The 19,237-nt window shown below is 41.7% G+C and overlaps 1 protein-coding gene across 5 annotated transcripts in view; it reads right to left on the reverse strand.

The window, feature by feature from the left end:
- The window catches only part of LOC130296615 (peroxidasin homolog), a 62,167-nt gene that overhangs the window by 20,544 nt on the left and 22,386 nt on the right, over window positions 1–19,237 (reverse strand). For 2 of the 5 annotated variants that reach the window (XM_056548343.1, XM_056548345.1), the window contains exons 3-11: window positions 8,452–8,523; window positions 8,302–8,373; window positions 3,978–4,049; window positions 3,761–3,832; window positions 2,666–2,737; window positions 2,134–2,303; window positions 1,803–1,920; window positions 572–741; window positions 47–319 (exon numbers count right to left, since the gene is read on the reverse strand). In XM_056548343.1, coding sequence (XP_056404318.1) covers window positions 47–319; window positions 572–741; window positions 1,803–1,920; window positions 2,134–2,303; window positions 2,666–2,737; window positions 3,761–3,832; window positions 3,978–4,049; window positions 8,302–8,373; window positions 8,452–8,523 — 1,091 coding nt within the window. Of the gene's footprint in view, window positions 1–46; window positions 320–571; window positions 742–1,802; window positions 1,921–2,133; window positions 2,304–2,665; window positions 2,738–3,254; window positions 3,420–3,760; window positions 3,833–3,977; window positions 4,050–8,301; window positions 8,374–8,451; window positions 8,524–13,785; window positions 13,947–19,237 lie in introns of those variants that run through there. The other 3 variants (XM_056548344.1, XM_056548346.1, XM_056548347.1) reach the window with 3 other exon arrangements.

The following is a 19,237-nucleotide window of genomic DNA, read 5'->3' on the forward strand; positions in this document are numbered from 1 at the left end:
TATAAAGTTGATAGTTGAAGTATACCGTCCGTCTGCTTATTTTTACCTTGCACAATAATAGAAGCAGACGCCTGTATGGAGCCTTCACTGTTGCTGGCATGACACCGATAGAGCCCCTGTTCAGAGAAGGTGACGTTTTGGATGTACAGACCTCCAGAGCTGGTGATGGTAATGCGATTATTTGTGGAAATGGGATCTCCTGTGTCTGTGGTCCAGGTAATACGCGGCTGAGGATCTCCGGAGACGCCACATTCAAGTGTTACACTGCTGCCTACTAGGACCTCTGTGTTCTGGGGCTGAATTATAAAAAACGGCTTTGCTGTGAGAAAGAGACAGATCTTGAACAAAGTATTGAAGACCCTGGCTGTTACTTAAAAGAGAATTTGTGATTCTGAGAAAGTTGAGTGAGAATCAATATGGTAGCCATTACAGTTCACACAGCTATTTTGGGATATTTTTTCATCAAAACCGGCAATATTATGTTCAGGACTTTAAGAAAGCCTAGTGACAACTCATACTGGTATAGGTTCTTCACCTGCAATTCTCCCAGTCTTCAATCTATGTTACTCACAATGGCTGCTGGAGTAGCGCAGAATGGCTTCCTGTGTGCGCACCTCACCGGCTATGTTTTTGGCTGCACATTGGTAAATTCCTTTGTCTGATTCCTGTGTATTCTGGATCATCAGGGTCCCATCATGTAAGAGATTCAGACGTCCATCATAGCTTGTATCAATCTCATTTCTATGGAAAAAAACATACGACAAAGTATATGTAGAGCATAACACCCATGCCCTGACAATACCATACACACTCCCCTCATCGACATTCCATGCAGTGCAGATAGATGTATTATAGAGTAACAAGATAATACCGCCACACAATGCCCCAGTGATAACATATTGTCTCAAACAGTGGCATCAAAGAGGCAAATAGTACAACAAAATAAAACTATCATGCGTATATCACTAAACATTATCATGCAGTGTCCAAATACCACCAAACAGTAGACAAAAACAGTAAATACAGTTCTTAAATAATAGCACCATATGCTATAAATATAATGTCCTTATACAGTGCACAAATAACTATTATAAACTGCCGAAGTAATAACACAATATGCGGCTGTTGACTACTATTATACAGAATGAAAAAGTTTACTATCCAGCATATTAAATAGTACCTGTCACCAAACTAAACTTTTAATATATGGTTTGTCATATAATTATAAGACACTTTGCTATTTACTTGCTGTTAAAATTCTCAACCTTTATATGCATTATCCTTTTTTAATGTGAAAATTGCCACTAGGTGGCTCTGTTCTGTTCCCTGCTGAAGCCAAACAATTAGTTTGGTCTCCTCCGGTCCTGGCAGGAGACCAAACTCACCATGCGGGGCATGGTGACGCACAGCTCTCGCAGGCTTCAGTGACATTGTGCGTGATGGGAATGCCCATTTTCTCCTGCCAGGAGCTCACACAATGTGAGCAAGGGGAAAGGAATGATACACAGCTTTTTAAAGCTCGGAAAAAATGTTTAAGGGCAGGAGGGGTGTTAGGAGTAGTTAGGGAATATAATCTAAGTTAGTTTAGAAAATATGGCTTGATGACAGGTACTCTTTAACAGTATTATCATGCAGTGTTCTAACAACAGTGCCCAAATATAATACAATATAGTGCACCAAAACATTGCCCAAATAATACTACTATGACACCCTATAGTGCACCTTAATAGTACAGCCCCAAAGTGAGCTACTACCATCATGAAGTGTACATTTCTTGCATACAGCTCATAGTACAGACTCACTTATTGTGTAGCCAAATAATATCTGGTTTAGGGTTCCCTTCTGCCCGACAGGTGAAATAAACAGTGTTCCCAAGAATGAAATCTGCATCTTTGGGTTCCGATATAATACGAGGTACCTCTGAAATGAAAATATTTTCTATTAACACAATTATAACCCAACCATCAAGATGAGAAAATCACTACTAGCAGCCATAACAGTGCCTACAAGGGAAATCTATGATTCTATCACTGATTCTGATCCATTCTAAAATTCTATTCATGAACCAGGCAACTCTGGATGATGGGTAAGATAGGTATCTAACTTAATATGTAATAAAATCTTATGGCTAACCGCAGTTGAACTGGTCCTCAGACAATGAGCTCACCGACGTCCCTCGCAGGTGGACAGGGTGTTCGCATGTTGCGGCTGTGTGCGTGCTGCTCCTCTTTTTAAACGTACGGAGAAGATCCACCAGCCACATGAGTTCACAGTCACAGAACAGAGGATTGGAGTCCAGCCGTCTGTCCATACAGAAAAGTCAGTAATGTCTCATCTAGAGATGAGCGAACTTACAGTAAATTCGATTCGTCATGAACTTCTCGGCTCGGCAGTTGATGACTTATCCTGCATAAATTAGTTCAGCTTTCAGGTGATCCGGTGGGCTGGAAAAGGTGGATACAGTCCTAGGAAAGATTCTCCTAGGACTGTATCCACCTTTTCCCGCCCACGGGAGCACCTGAAAGCTGAACTAATTTATGCAGGAAAAGTCATCAACTGCCGAGCCGAGAAGTTCGTGACGAATCGAATTTACTGTAAGTTCGCTCATCTCTAGTCTCATCCCCTCATTACACATACAATACAACTGTATTAATCTAACACTTACAACCGGGTCAGAGACGAAAGCTTAGAGAAGGTTCCTGGCTGAATCCTGGTGATTCGATTATTGTGCAAGAACCTGTAAAGGAAGCATTAAAGTGGAGTTTAGGGGAATTGAAACTAATTATATAACAAAGTTGCACATCTTCTCATTCGTGTTATACATAGTGGAGGTCTCTAGAAGGCAGGGCATGTCACAGCAACACTGAAAACACCAAAGAAAATCACTATGTCATGTTCCTTCCCCAGAGTCCTATCTAGACTGTTCCTTTAAACAAGAAAAAATTGAACCTAGCAGCAACTAATCTCCTCCAAAAATAGGGTTGTCTTCTGCTGCACCTCATTCAGCTAGAACCAATGGCATTTTATGGTAAAGTGGTCCCTCAACATCCTTTCCAAATGGACCATCGTTTGTTAAAACCATCGTATGTTGAGGGATCTGTGCAATGTAAAGTATAGGACAGTGGCCTACAACCTGCGGACCTCCAGATGTTGCAAAACTACAACACCCAGCATGCCGCATGCTGGGAGTAGTAGTTTTGCAACATCTGGAGGTCCGCAGGTTGAAGACCACTGGTATTGGAGGTTGTACTCACGTGTCCCTGCCGATCCGGACCGTCACCGCTGCCTTGGATGTCGCCTTCCATCACTGTTGCCGCGTCCCCAGGGTGTCCCCGACCCTCCAGCAAGGCCTCTGCTTCCCCGGCATCCTCGCTCTCCGTCACCGCCATCACGTCGCTACGCACGCCGCTCCTATTGGATGATAGAACAGCGTGCGCAACTACGTGATGAGGACGATGGAGAGCGCCGGCGATGCGGGGGATCCTGAAGAGGATGCGCCGGGGCCCCGAGAACAGGTAAGTGATCGTCAGCGGACCACATGGGGCACCGTAAACGGCTATCCGGTGGCAGCTGAAGCAGTCTGCGCTGCCGGATAGCCGTTTATGCGATGGCCCCGACATACAAAAGCATCGTATGTTGATGCTGCCTTCAACATGCGATGGCCTCTGAGAGGCCATCGCATGTTGAAATGATCGTATGTTGGGGCCATCGTAGGTCGAGGGGTCACTGTACACCATTGTGCAGTAAACATATGACTTACAGTCTCTCCAGTTTAGGAAGATCTCCAAAAGTCTCAGCATCAAGGGTATCCAAGTTATTGAAGTGAAGATACCTGGTGCAGGGAAAAATACATAAAGGTAATACACATTAAGAGTAGTGGAGACTCCATAGGTGAGATGTGTGTGACTCATTGCTTCTTTAGCAGTCTTATACACAACGGGGTTCATTACTGGACTAGATTGGGAAGGTGGACTTACAGCTGCTCCAGCGATTGAAGTCCATTGAAGGCATTCCTCTGTATACTGCGGATATCATTCTTGTAAAGATAACTGCATCAAAAGAGAGCAGAACATCACAGCAAGCAGGTACTGCATATAGTAGAGAACAGGACAATCAGTATAAAGTAGAACAGCTACAATAAAACCTAATATTGTGTAAGTTCCCTTAAGCTGACTTCTCGAGTAGTGTTGCTTGCGAATATTCTCAATTCGAATTTTATTCGTGAATATCACATATTCGCGAATATAGCACTATATATTCGAAATGATGAATATTCGTTTCCCCCCCCCCCCCTTCACAGTACATATCACAGTGATCATCCCTTTCTGCTTCCAGCTTGTGTGGTGTAAAGAAGGCTCTAATACTACTGTGTGAGACCGCCGGGCGAATATTCGCATATGCAAAAATTTGCATATGCGAATATTGATCCCTCCCTTCTGCTGCTTCTATCAAGTTACACTGGTATACTTGCTATAAAGTTCATAAATTTTCACATATGCAAATTTTCGCATATGCGAATTGTTACGAATATGCAAATTTAGCGAATATATGACAAATATTCGACGAATATTCGTCCATATATTTGCGAAATATCGCAAATTCGAATATGGCCTATGCCGCTCAATACTAAGAGTCCTTGACTCCACTAACTGTAAAGGGGTCCTGTTGTAATTGCACAAAGACTTCAGAAGCAGATCCTGCAAGAGGTGGCACCAGCACAGAGAGTGAGTGACATTTTGGATTCTGAGCTCTCACAGGCGATGTCACAGTTCTGACAGGCTTACCCAGGTACCCCGACCATCCTCCAAGGAAGCTCATAATGTCCGTCATAACACTCCTGGTGGAACAATTTGAACTACCTGTGGTTTCCCAGTACCAGAGTGCGTCCTGTCAGGTAAACATTGCTTCAGGTGCCTGGGCTAAGCCCTGCTGCTCAGGTGATGCTTTAATATTCATTGTAATCTTTGCCTGTTAATTTATATTGTGCTGCACTGTACCTTTAAGAAATGTACAGGATATTTGTGAGGAGGTATGATGCAGAGTACTCATGTGACCCTGATTGCCCAATGGAGGGGGGTAGGGGGGAGGAGCTATCGAGTTCACGTTTAGTTTCAGTTTAGGAGTTGTTGGAAAGTATGTGTTCAGTGTAAAGCTCAGTATGAGCTGCAGTGTGGAGAAGAGACAGCAGGAGTATGAGGGGATTCCAAAGAAGCCTAAAATAAATCTTCAAGCAAGAGACTGTGCCATTCTGCAAGTGTTCCATAGACAGGAGGATTCCGAATTGAGAACGTAATAACCGGTGAGTTGACGGGTCAAACAGAGATAGTACATACCCTGGTAGTGTAACATTAATTGGACACTATCAGAACCCTAGTCAGCGTGGGAGGCCCCAGCCTCAAGTCTAAAATCCCAACCACAATACTGCAAGTCTACAGGGCTCCCAAGGGTTACACTGCATCTCCTCTACTCTAATCTGCGCTGTGAGGATCGTAACATCTACTCCTGCCTAAGTAAAGACAGCTACCCATAACCTGGCATTGGTGTATTTCTTATCCCATGCCTAGCCCAGGAGAAGCTGTCCCATCCTCAGACCGTGTAGGTTAACGGTGCCCTGGCATTACGATCATACACATCCACCCGGTACCCCCAAATTGGGGGCCACAATTCCACAAGACCTTACATTCTGTAGATGCTTTGATCCAGTTGTCTAGTAATCTCAATCCGCCCCAGTTGTCTAGTAATCTCAATTTGTCACAGCAGCCTAGATCCATACTCTCACCTATTTTGCCTGCTTCCAACATCAGATAATCCATGTTGTTAAATTTAATGTTATGGCTGATCAGTGTGTAGAAGAGAGCAGTATAGATGATAGGGATCAGTAATATGCTAAACTCACTGTCTGGGCTCTGTAATGTGATTGGCATAGCCAGGCTTGTCACATTGTTTGTAACAAGAAAAGCCTGTGGTTAAATCATGTTTTGCCAGCTGTTGCTTATAAAACACAATCTAATTCTTATTGCAATGCATTTTTTATGCATTTTCTCTGCAGTTCTCAAAAGCAAATGTGGAAACACAGCTATGCAATATGAGGATGTAACAGGTGATGCTAAAATCTGCACATGATCAAATTTTCAAGCACCTAGTTCCAGTGGATGAGATGCTTCAATGGTATAAAAGCTAGATGGAATGCAATATTTTAAGCTAAACATTTTTTTTTTAAATGCTTCCTGTTTGTCGACATGCCAGTTATTGCCACTTGTTGCAAACTGAGAGGAACAGAATCCTTAACCTGAGAGGCCTTGGTTTATTACTCCGGCAGATTGTAAACCGAGATGTTGGCACTGTTCAAAGTTGCGTGTCCTAATTGTTGAGACAACAACAAACTAAAATGACAGAATGAGGTGCCCAGAGACAGAATGGCACATTTTGTACTGCAAGTGAAACTGGATTTCACATACCAAGCCCAGGGTGTGGAGCAGTGTCTACATCAGGCATAGGCAACCTTCGGCACTGCAGATGTTTTGGACTACATCTCCCATGATGCTTTGTCAGCATTTTAGCTGCAAGAGCATCATGGGAGATGTAGTCCAAAACATCTGCAGTGCAGAAGTTTGCATATGCCTGGTCTACACAAACCATCTGAAGGTGCTTGCAGGACACTTGGATACGAGCCAAATCCCCTGCTACAGGGGTTTCATTGACCTCATCACTCTCATAGGCTATCATGGTGAAGAGCAAGACAGCAATGGAGGCTGGAAAGGAGGCCTATACTCTTCAGCAATGAGTCCCACTTTTATCTTGAAAGCAAATAGCCAGAGATTGGTCTGAAAACCACATAAGCAATGCCATAAAGAGGCCTTCACAAGGGATCATCACACAAGTTCTATGCCTGACTATGGTGTAGGGTGGCATCCTGTATGGTAGTTCCACCACTTCTCTGAACTGTCCCACGATCCATTTTTCAACTTGACAACACCAGGGCACCTGTTGTCAAAAACATCTATATTTGTTTAGTATTGAGTATGAATATGTGTATGTACTTGGGGTTCATACTTAATACTAAACAAATATAAATGTATGTAATTTTATGCATATCATTAGCATGTCTATCGATTCTGTGATTTCTAAAAAAAGACAACTTTTCCTTTTTCAAGTTGCAATTTCAAAGTCAAGGAGTGTATATAGGTGTACAGGATAATCATTCACTCACTTTATTTATACACATATTTCTTTCACACATACCGTATGTGCTCACTCTACATTACATGTTCATCATTTATTATGATTTTTTTTATTTTTAGATTCATAACTTTTTATTTTTCATAGGGTTCCGGTTTTGTTTGCCATTGTCGGTGGTGGGTGAGTGTTCTATCTTTTCTTTGCACCTCTTCCATAACTTTCTTCATTGACATTGGTGCTCTATTTGTTATCATTATTACTTACCACTATTGTGTATTTAGTTGCTGGGCAACTCCTTCAGTGACACACAGCATCGGCGCACCGGTTGACTCCTGTCACGTGATGCGCTGATGTTACATGTGTCCTGCAATGCTGCGCACAACCACGGCGCTGTGCTAATACTAGCGCTGCTGCCGGCGGGAGTCTCGTTCATCGAACTGTCTAGATGACGTGCATGTCAGGTGATCACGTGCACGTCATCAGGAATGCAGGCAGTCGTCTCTGGACCGCGGTCACAGGTACAAGTGTGGATACACGTGAATTAATTATGCTATGTTGCGCAGCGTTATAACCTCAATGGCGAAACTCACATGGTACAAAACAGTGTTTCTTATTGGCTGTCTTTGCACATTTATGGTTGCCCTTCCCCATCCGAGACACACCCCTTGACAAAGTCATCTGCGAAAACGCATTCGGGGTGAGGTGAAGTTTCATGAGTGAGGGTGCATGGCTTGGCATTTATGTTGCTTTATAATCCCATTTTCCTTTAGCCAGCATTCCTCCTGGTGAACACCTAGTGTTGTTTAATATCCCAGCCTGATACACACAAGAGCATCATTGTCTTACTGATAAGTGATCTCACGTATATACTTACCTGTTCATTTATCATCATTTAGTTTTTTTTGCATTTATTTCCAACAGGCTCAGTTTAATTACTTGAATTACTTGAATGTGATATACTCACCTCTTTTTCTTCAGTATGTGTACCCTGTTTTACCAATACCTGTTCAGTATCTCGTATGTTTTTTTTTTAACATGTGTTTATAAAGATTATCATTATTGTTACCATATTTGGCCTCATTGTTTGGGGAGAGTGTGTATAGCGTAAAAGGTAGAACTCACAGATGTTTGAGACCTTTAAGAGCTAGAAATGAGCTCTGGGAAATCCGTCTGATTTGATTGTTGTTCAATAATCTGCAAAAATAGAGGGTTAGTTTAGACAATGTTTGCTATGTAGATGACTGATAGTTGCCAATATAAGGAGGGTCTTACAAGGTATGGAGGTTTGTCAGCTTCTGAAGAGTATCAGAGTTTACCTCTCGGATGCGATTGAAACGCAGATCACTGTAGAAACAGAAAGCGTGAAGTGTCATGGATTTACATAATTGCTTCTTCTGCAAACACTTTTAGAGCTGTATTCACTTTTCTGTTGGCTGTCACCTGAAATTGGTCATCCATGAGCTGAGTGCTACATCCATGATAACTTTGCATTGTGAGAGATATACAGGTTACATCTCCCATGAAGTGCGAAAGCAGAACAAGTGACACTCAGTGGGGGATCCTTCAACATGAGAGCTAGTAAGAATTAGGGCTTGTTCACACTTTTTAGCAATCGATCCGCACCATTCAAAATGGTCTGGAATTAGCACTTATGTTTGCTGCAATTTGCCCCATCCAATTGACAAAACACTGATTATTCTTCCAGTAGAATCTGCCAGAGAAACATGTTTAATCTTCCTCCAGAATTCAATTCTTTGTCTGAAGTTCTGCTATGGAATATTAAATGTGTGAACTAAGCAGTGGAATTCCTATTGAGATCAAAGGGAGCCTATTGCAAGCAGAACATCTGTAAGGTGAGCAGTATACAGTGGAAAAGAAGCGGAGGTGGCGCCGGGTGCGGTGTAGGTCTTAAGCCGGTATAGGGAGGTACCCAGGTGGGGGTAGCGTATCCCTTGCCGGCGATGGTAGCTTGGTATGCAGGCCTGCAGCATGTGGACAGAGCCCAGAAGGTAGGTCCGTATGGAGCATGCAGAAGAACAGGAAAAAAAAATGTGCTGTGGCGCTCCCAAGGAAGTAACCAGAAGTCGTGGGTATATGGTGTAGGTAATTAGTTTATTTTTACAGCATAAAGAAATCAAAGAAAATAAAAAACTTAATGCAAGACACGTTTCGGGAGTCAAAGCTCCCTTTCTCAAATGCAGGTGGCGGGTTACTTCCTTGGGAGCACCACCGCACATTTTTTTCCTGTTCTTCTGCATATCTGTAAGGTGACCAGACCCCTAAAGAGGAATTTTGAAAGCAGCTTCGGATGCAACTGAAGTACAAGATGTAGTGTAATTTTTAGAAAAAGTTACGCAAACTATTTGAAAAATTACCTTATCATGATAGGTAGACTGCACCTATCACAGGGTTGTACAAGTAAACTGATCTGCCATGGATGTACAGCCAGCCCCATAACCTCACATCATCATGAAAGAACATCTAGAGACTATTGCATGGAACATTAGCATCCAAAGCAATGTTACTGTGTGACCTGTCCGCTCTTCAAGTGATTCAACTATTCCTGGAACACGACCCAGACAATAATTTGTGATCATCGCGGGGCACGTCATTGTGTACAGACAGCACCCTGAACAAGTCATGATATCACTCCTGAAAAATTGCAACCAGAGGGTCTGCGCACGAACATGATCTCTGTCAATTGCAGACAGATTATACCGCTAGCCAACTAATATTAAAAGGGTGGCCAAAAGTCACGGTGGACATAACTTTCTGCCAAAACTAACATTTTCAGCAATGTTTTCCAACCTGTGACTATCCAGCTGTTGCAACAGCTGGAGAGAAACAGGTTGGTAAATACAGATTTACAGATTCTTAGGCCGGGTTCACACTATGCAAACTCCAGAAATTTAGTAGCCAGAGTTTCCAAGGGCGGACGATCTAATTCAATTGGAGCTAGGACCAAGCAGACATTGTCAGTCCCTATAGATGTACAGTGACCCCCTGACCCACGATGGCCCCGACATACGATCATTTCAAGATACGATGGCCTCTCAGAGGCCATCGCATGTTGAAGGCAGCATCAACATACGATGCTTTTGTATGTCGGGGCAATCGCATAAACGGCTACCCGGATCGTCTGGGACACCCCAGGGACGCGGCGACAGCAATGGAGGGAGACATCCAGGGCAGTGGTGATGGTCCGGAGCGGCTGGGACACGTGAGTACAACCTTTAATACCAGTGGTCTTCAACCTGTGGACCTCCAGATGTGGCAAAACTACAACACCCAGCATGACCGGACAGCCGTTGGCTGTCCGGGCATGCTGGGTGTTGTAGTTTTGCAACATCTGGAGGTCCGCAGGTTGTAGACCACTGTCCTATACTTTACATTGCACGGATCCCTCAACATACGATGGTTTCAACAAATGATGGTCCATTTGGAACGGATTACCATCGTATGTTGAGGGACCACTGTATAATAAATGTATTCCACTGGAAGAACGAACAAGATCATTGTTTTGCTAGAGACATTTCAGTTAATTTTTTAGTGTGCAATGTGCAGACGAATCTTTTTGATGAGACTCTTCCGCACCAGAATTGCTGAAAGGAATTTCAGTCTGCTCCAAAACCCAGCCTCATTGATCATGTCTGACATTATCTATAAGCTGCTGAAGAAAGGACAGTTGTCCTGAAATGCATCCAGCTGTTTGATATTAATACCATCCTGAGACCACACTTGCTTTTTTACAAAGTATCTTTGGTAACAATCATTTGAAAGCTCCCGCCAAAAAAAACCCACAAGGTTCGGCGTTCGGAACGAGCCACTACCACCCTGCACCAATTACACAGGGAAACCGATACTGGGAGCCTACTCCTGCTGAAGAGGGCTAACTAAACGGCTACATACAGAGATCGATAATGCAGAGGATTGCAATAGAGACTGTTTATTTACATCTAACAGCCAGCGCACTGCTCCTACCGGAGAAGGATAACTAACTCACCATATACGGTAAACGATCCAGCAGGGGATCACAACACAGACTGCATTTACTTACAATTTCCATGAGTCGGCAGTGGGGTAAAAGGTGATGACACACCATACCATTTAATCTAAGAACAATTTCAACAACTTTAAATACTGAACTGCTTAAAGAGGTACTTGGGTGGAAAACAACTGGTGCCAGAAAGTTATTTGTAAATTATATTTGTAAATTATGTACAAAGGAAGAATGAAGGATGGCACTCACCCAGATGGAAGCTTCACATGTTCTTTATTTTACAAACACGGTGGCGGTGGCGGTGTCAGACAGGTGAACAGACCGGAACGCCGAGGGCCTCATCGTGTACGCTGAGGCCCACGGCGTTCCTATCTGTTCACCTGTCTGACACCGCCACCATGTTTGTCAAATAAAGAATATTTGAAGCTTCCATCTGGGTGAATGCCATCTTTCATTCTTTCTTTGTACATATTTGGATTTATCTACCATTTCTCGATTGAGCACCGCAAGATTTGGTATTTGTTTCTCACTCTCCCCTGTAGCTGCCTATTTGCTGTATATACAGCAGTGCCGGATCGTGTATCTACAACTTGCTATATTTGTAAATTACTTCTATATAAAAAATCTTAACCCTTCCAGTACTTAGCTGCTGTATGCTCCACAGGAAGTTCTTTTCTTTATGAATTTCTTTTCTTTCTGACCAGTGCTCTCTGATGACACCTCTGTCCATGTCAGAAACTGTCCAGAACAGGAGCAAATCCCCATAGCAAACCTCTCCTGCTCTGGACAGTTCCTGACATGAACAGAGGTGTCATCAGAGAGCACTGTGGTCAGACAGAAAACAAAAATTCAAAAAGAAAAGAACATCCTCTGGAGAATACTGATCAGCAGCTGATATGTACAGGATGGATAAAGATTTTTTTAATAGAAGTAATTTATAAATCTGTAACTTTCTGGCACTAGTTGGAGTTAAAAAAATGGTTTCCATCGAAGTACCCCTTTAATAGTCACTGGTTATTGGCAATTTGAGTCACAGGACTTCACCCGGATTACTACATTTGAAACAGGACCTTTTATCCTTTTGTTCATCATTTAAGTTTTTATGTCTAAATACATGTGTTAGTCCTATTTGTAATACTTTTATATTGCATACAGTATCGGTAATTTGGAGTCGCAAGGGCCCTGCGATCCCTATTTACATAAGCATACTATATTACATTTTATAAATAAATCCATATATTCTTGAGGACTGTTATTTTGTTATGTTATAAACCAGTTTTACTGAAGTTTCCTTTTGCTGAATCATTTGTTTTGATAAAAAATGATGCCTGTGAATTAGCCAGAGAGGGTCAAATTATGGAGTTTAGCTTTCTATTACACGTTCACAGACACTTTTATAAGGACTTGCTGGAACTTTTAATGCAACAAAATTCTTGTTTTGCAGCTGCTATTGCAGAGCTAGCTACACGGAAAATATACGCTAATCATACTGGCTCCCTATCAACAAGAATTTCAAGTGACAGAACGCACATTTCCAGCCACCTTACGTCATGCATTCTTTTACATATTTGGCCTCAGGACACAAAACAAGCAAGTCCAATGGCAGTGGGCGTCTGTATGTAATCAGGATCTCTAGGCTGAGAGAGGACAATCTGTGGGAATTTATGGACCATCGCGTGCATTTCTACACTTACACTATAGATCTGGAGCTAAGAGTCAGGATGCAGCTCTCGGAGAATACCATATTTGACTATAAGAGCAGGACAACAATGCACACGAATATATCTATTATTATACTGTACTCAATGTACAAGAATATAACTTCTACAATACTGCCTCCTATGTACAAAAATATACATTACTAAAATACTGCTCCCTATGTATAAAAATAAAACTACTATAATACTGTCTCCTATGTATTAGAATATAACTACTATAATACTGCTATGTACAATACAACTACTATAATACTGCCTCCTATGTACAAAAATATACCTCTACTATAATACTGCTCCCTATGTATAAAAATACAACTACTATAATACTGTCTCCTAGAATAGGAGATAGCACTAGAATATATCTACTATAAGTGTCTCCTATTAATAAGAATATAACTATTATAATATTGTCCCTATGTATAAGAATATAACTACTATAAAACTGCCTCCTATGTACAAGAATAAAGCTACTAAAATACTACCTCCTATGTATAAGAATATAACTACTATAAAACTGCCTCCTATGTACAAGAATAAAGCTACTAAAATACTGCCTCCTATGTACAAGAATATAACTACTATAATACTGCCTCCTATGTACAAGAATATAACTACTATAATACTGCTCTATGTACAAGAATACAACTACTAAAATAGTGTCTGATATATACAAGAATATAACTACTATAAGTGTCTTTTATTATCCCCCATCTACAAGAACTACTAACATACTGCCCCCTCTGTACAAGATACAACCACCTTTCTTTATGTGAATAGTGAGTGTTGTCACATGCAATAAATACATTATTACACAGGATTATATAGAAAACATTTCCTATATACCTATACACACACATATACCATGACTAATAAATAGTAATGACTCACAGTACAGTGGTCTGTATGGGGACATCTGGGATTGAATCCAGCATCAAATGCATGCACCTGACAGTGGTCCGAAAGCACAAGCACCTGCTGGGACATGCTACCCCCTGCTGGAGTGGTAAAAGCAGGAGAAGCATCCCATATAATCCCCACTGCATGCTCATAACTGTGTAATGTCCCAATGTCTGATCAGCAAGGAGCAAACAGAGCCTTCCAAAATCTCTGTAGGAGGGAGTGGAGAACATGTGTTTCTTGTTAATATCACTCACACCCCTCTACCCAAACACATGCTCCCTCCTCCTGTGTTCTATGGAGTTCTTCATATTCCAATTTGTGCTTGGACTGATGTCAAGTAATTTACTAAGACTGTCAAGCAGACTTCCCCTGGATTAAGGGGGGGGGGGGGGGTTTAGGTCTGTTAATGGGAGTTTTCTGCTGCAGTCTTTTTTGGATGCATTGCCCACTTTTGGGGCTACTGATGGGGGGGGGGGGGCCTCTATATAGATGCCCTTTGTAGTCCTTTATACACGTACACTACACAAGAGAGCAATTACAGCTTTTTTTCTTTTTTGTGTATATTATATTTTTGAGTTTAACAAATAAAAAGACTATCATAAAAGGGCAAAGAACAATCCCAATCCTTCCCATAACCACTAGCCACCCCTTTCAACATGCCCTTCAATGTTTTATTGAACCTTTTAACCAGGCCATTAGTTTGTGGGTGATACACAGAGAAACATAGATTTAACATCTCAACCATCCCAGATCCAGCGGGACATTCCCGGTTTTGGGGTGATGTCCCGCCGTCCTGACACGGCCCCATATGTTCTGCATTTAACTGTAAATGCCTCTTTATGAGGAGTCTACAATTAAATGAGGCACTCAGTGAGAAGTTGGACAGGGTGAAGAGTCATTGGCTCCTCACCCTGTCAATCACTCACAAGAGGCCAAACCCTTCCTCTGTGCACACAAGTGACGTCAGACGCCAGAGCGCAGAGTCAACTCTTCCCCAACACACCAAGGGGGCATCATTATGGTTTGAGGCATTATAGGTGCTGGAAAAGTGCGGAGCCTGAAATTTTTGTCTGGCAGGTTCTGGAAGAAATCATCATGACGGATGGAGGAGAAAAAGGAAAGTAAACAACGTCACCAGCTGTTACTGTATGTAATGACTGTAGTGGTAATGATGGTGACTGTTGTCAGTCTGTTACCTGTGTATCAGAGGTCCTCCTAAAAACTTAGGCGCCATCAATCTGACGAAGGGGGATTTAATCATGTTCAATCCTCAAGAGCTTCCACATTTCTTTCATGATCAGATGTGTTGCATTTCATAGGCTCAGTTGTCAAGGGACTAATTGCAGCTATATGCCCAAGTTCACAAGTTGGCGCATAAAAAGTTGCACATGTTGGCACAATGGTTTAAAAAGTCACACAAAAAAAGTCACAGAATAGGAAACAAAGTAAAAAATATATAATAATTTGTGTGGACATGCTGGGAGTTATAGTTATGGAACAGCTAGAGTGTCATAGGTTGGAATTTTCTGCCCTAACAAGTGTCTCTCTATATGGTACAAAAGTACAACTCCCAGCATGTCCTAAGTTTTAATAAATGGGAAAAAAGCCCCTACCCCTAAAGAAAAATCGGTTACCCTCTTTTCCCATTTTACAAACAAAAATAAATAAAAACAATATTTTTGTATCACTTTGTGCAGAAACTATAAGTAAAAGTAATGTCCAAAATTGCTGATTTTTGGTCACATTACATTAAAAAAAAATGCAAAAAAAATGAACAATGTCACATACAGGTGAAACTCGAAAAATTTGAATATCGTGCAAAAGTAATTTTTTTTCAGTAATGCAACTTAAAAGGTGGAACTAATATATGCGACTTATTACATGGAAAGCAAGATGGTTCAAGCCGTGATTTGTCATAATTGTGATGATTATGGCTTACAGCTCATGAAAACCCCAAATCCCCAATATATTATATGATTTGGGGAGCCATGTCATCTGCTGGTGTTGGTCCACTGTGCTTCATTAAGTCCAGGGACAACATATCAGTCTACCAGGAGATTTTGGAGCACTTCATGCCTCCTTCCGCAGACGGGTTGCCTTACTGAAATAAATGAACTTTTGCACGATATTCAAATTTTTCGAGTTTCATCTGTATACGCAAAAATTGTAAAGTTAAAAACTACAGATCATGTCGAGAAAAATGATCCCTCATACAGCCCCGCATGTGGGGAGAAAAAAAAAAAAGTTATAGGTGGTCAGCAATGCAATACAATACAACAACACACAGCACTTTACACAGCCACCTTTTCCTTTTAGTGTACAACTGACTAGTGTTGAGCGGCATAGGCCATATTCGAATTCGCGAATATTCGCGAATATATGGACGAATATTCGTCATATATTCGCGAATATTCGCATATTTGTTATATGGCCGTTTTATTTTCGCATATGCGAAAATTCACATATGCGAAAATTCGCGTATGCGAAAATCAACATATGGGAAAATTATCATTCGCGATAATTCGCATATGCTAATTTTCGCACATGCGAATTTTCATGCGCCAGTCTCACACAGTTACAGCCTTCTTTACACCACACAAGCTGGAAGCAGAGAGGGGAGATCACTGTGATGTGTACTGTGAAAAAAAAAAAAAAAACAAAAAAAAAAAAACGAATATTCGTAATTACGAATATATAGCGCTATATTCGCGAAATTCGCGAATTCGCGAATATGCGATATTCGCGAATAATATTCGAATTGCGAATATTCGCGAGCAACACTACAACTGACTGTGCTGAGGTAATTTCCCCAGCTGTCTCTTGCTCAAATTCTATCATATGTTGTGTGCCATTTTATAAAATTGACACACGTCAGCACTTTCACAGCAGAAATTTGACTGTAAAACACGTTTACCACAGACAATAATTATTTCCCCCCGTATGTGGCTCTAGTCTCTAACTTGAGACCTAGGTTATTGTTTAAATGTCTCATTGAGTCTGGGCCTAACTGCATGCTTTGAGGATCTCTGGGTTCTAAAATCCCATGGACAAAAAAGCAGGGAGATTCTTAAAAAGAACCTGGGACACGGCAGGAGCAGCCTTAAAACCCAACATAGCCGGTACATCTGTAGCCCGTTCTATGATCTTATGGATTGACCAGCTATCTGCGGATATTTAAAATGACACTAGCAAGGATCAATTGTTGGCATCCCTACCAACCATTAGGAAGGCAGCCGCATTTCTGGTGGACTCTTCATCAGATGCCCTAAGACTTTCCGCCATATCTTCAGCTCTAGCAAACTCCGCCAGAAGGGCAGGGGAAAATAGTTCTAAAAACAAATTGTGTGCCATCCCATGTGAGGGGGAATTACTATTTGGTTCAGTACTTACGCACATCTTAGAAAAAGCTGGAGACAGGAAGAAGAGGTTCCCCTTTTCCCAAGCCCCTAGACAGAATCGGCCCTTTCGTTCTAGGGGGAGGGGCCAGCAATACAGAGGGGGTCAGTCGGCCAGGTGGAAGTTTTCTAAAAGGAGTTCAGGCCTCATGTTCAACCAACCCTCCACCTCAAAAAAAAAAAAAAAACTGTTCTCAATGACAGGTTGCCACGAGTCGGCGGCAGGTTGCAGGAATTCTTTCCCCAATGGAAGGAGATAGCCGGAAGCTACTGGGTTTTAGAGACCATAAAAAATTGTCTCATTCCAGAATTCTCCAGCCTGCCGGCATCTCGTTTTGTAATAACAAAATGTACATCAGGTCCTACAGGATAATGTCAACTTCAGAGGTTTTATCTCTACTTCAAAAACAAGTCTTAGTGCCAGCTCCCTTAGAGGAACTGGGTCAGGGGTTTTATTCATCCTTTTTCTCATAAAAAAAAAAAAAACACTTTCAGGGTCATAATAAACCTAAAACCCCTCAACAAATACCTCAAATACAAGAAATTCAAGATTGAGACACTAAAATCAACCATAATTCTCCTACCAAGCAACAGTTTCATGGCATCCTTAGACTTAACAGATGCCTATCTTCATGTACCGATTCACAAAGATCAAAAATATTTAAGATTGGCCGTTCATAGACTCTCAGCTTCACCACTTTCAATTCTGTGCTCTTCCATTTGGCATATCAGTCGCCCCAAGGGCGCAACACATCAGAGAAGGGAACAGAAAATTTGTACCCTACCTGGATGACTTTCTACTGGTAGCAGAGACAAAATGAAAAAGGTACTGTCCTTTTTAGAGCATATGGTTAACATCCTTAAAAAGATGAATTACTTACTGGTAATCTGTTTTTCGAGAACCCATGACAGCACCCCTGGAGAGGACCTCCCACCGTGGGGCTGGAAACCTGGATAAATTTGGACCTCCTCTTCTTCACCCTCAGTTCAATTATAAAATACTCCTACGGAGCAAGAAAAATACTAAATATACAAAGTAAAAAGGGGAGGGATATCCGAGGGGTGCTGTCATGGGTTCTTGAAAAACAGATTACCGGTAAGTAATCCATCTTTACCCTATCACCCATGAACGCACCCCTGGAGACTAGAATAGAAATAACTGGGAGGGGGGGGGGGGGGAAGAGTCTGAAGAACCTTGCGACCGAAACTTAGATCGGCAACTGGTTCCAGGTGCAACCTGTAGTGTTTCAGAAAAAGTATGGCTAGATGACCAGGTGACTGCCATACAAATTTGGTCTATGGAAGAGTCAGCTTTTTCTGCCCAAAATGCTCCAACTGTTCTTGTGGAGTAAGCTTTAAAGAAAGAAAGGGGGGGGGGTCCTGATTTTTGGTCTCATATGCCATGCTATTAGCAAGTTTAATCCACCTACTAATAGTGGATCTAGAGGCAGCTTTACAGCTATTAGGGCCAGAAAACTGTAAAAGAAGGTTTTCAGATGAACGAAAACTTTTAGTGGAATTAAACACCTTCTTGCATCTAAATTATGAAAAAAAAATTCTTGATCATTAGCAGGATTATCACAGAAAGAAGAGAGAATAATGTCAGACACTACCTTAGGTAAGAAGTGTGGTAATGTTCTCATTACAACTCTATCCTCAAGAATTTTGGTATAAGGAGTAAAGGCTGAAAGGGCATGCAATTCCCCCACCCTTCTTGCTGTGGTAGTGGCCAAGAAAAAAGTAAGTTTAATTGTTAAAACTTTAACGGGAACAGATTCCAAAAGGCTCAAATGGAGGAGCCATGAGGGCGTGTAGAACTAAAGTAAGATCCCATGGAGGGACTAAGGACCTAGTCGAAGGATGGAGTCTGGAGGCTCCTACCAGAAATCGTTTAATAAGAGGTCAGCCAACTTAAAATTTAAAAAAAAGTCGAGCAGAGATTTGAACTTTGAGAGTATTGGGACTGAGGCCTAACTCTAATCCTCTCTGTAGAAAACTGAGAATAACAGGGATATTAGGTTCACTCAGAAGGGTAAACCAGGGTC

The sequence above is a fragment of the Hyla sarda genome, chromosome 12 (genome assembly GCF_029499605.1).
Source record: "Hyla sarda isolate aHylSar1 chromosome 12, aHylSar1.hap1, whole genome shotgun sequence".
Lineage (NCBI taxonomy): Eukaryota > Metazoa > Chordata > Amphibia > Anura > Hylidae > Hyla > Hyla sarda.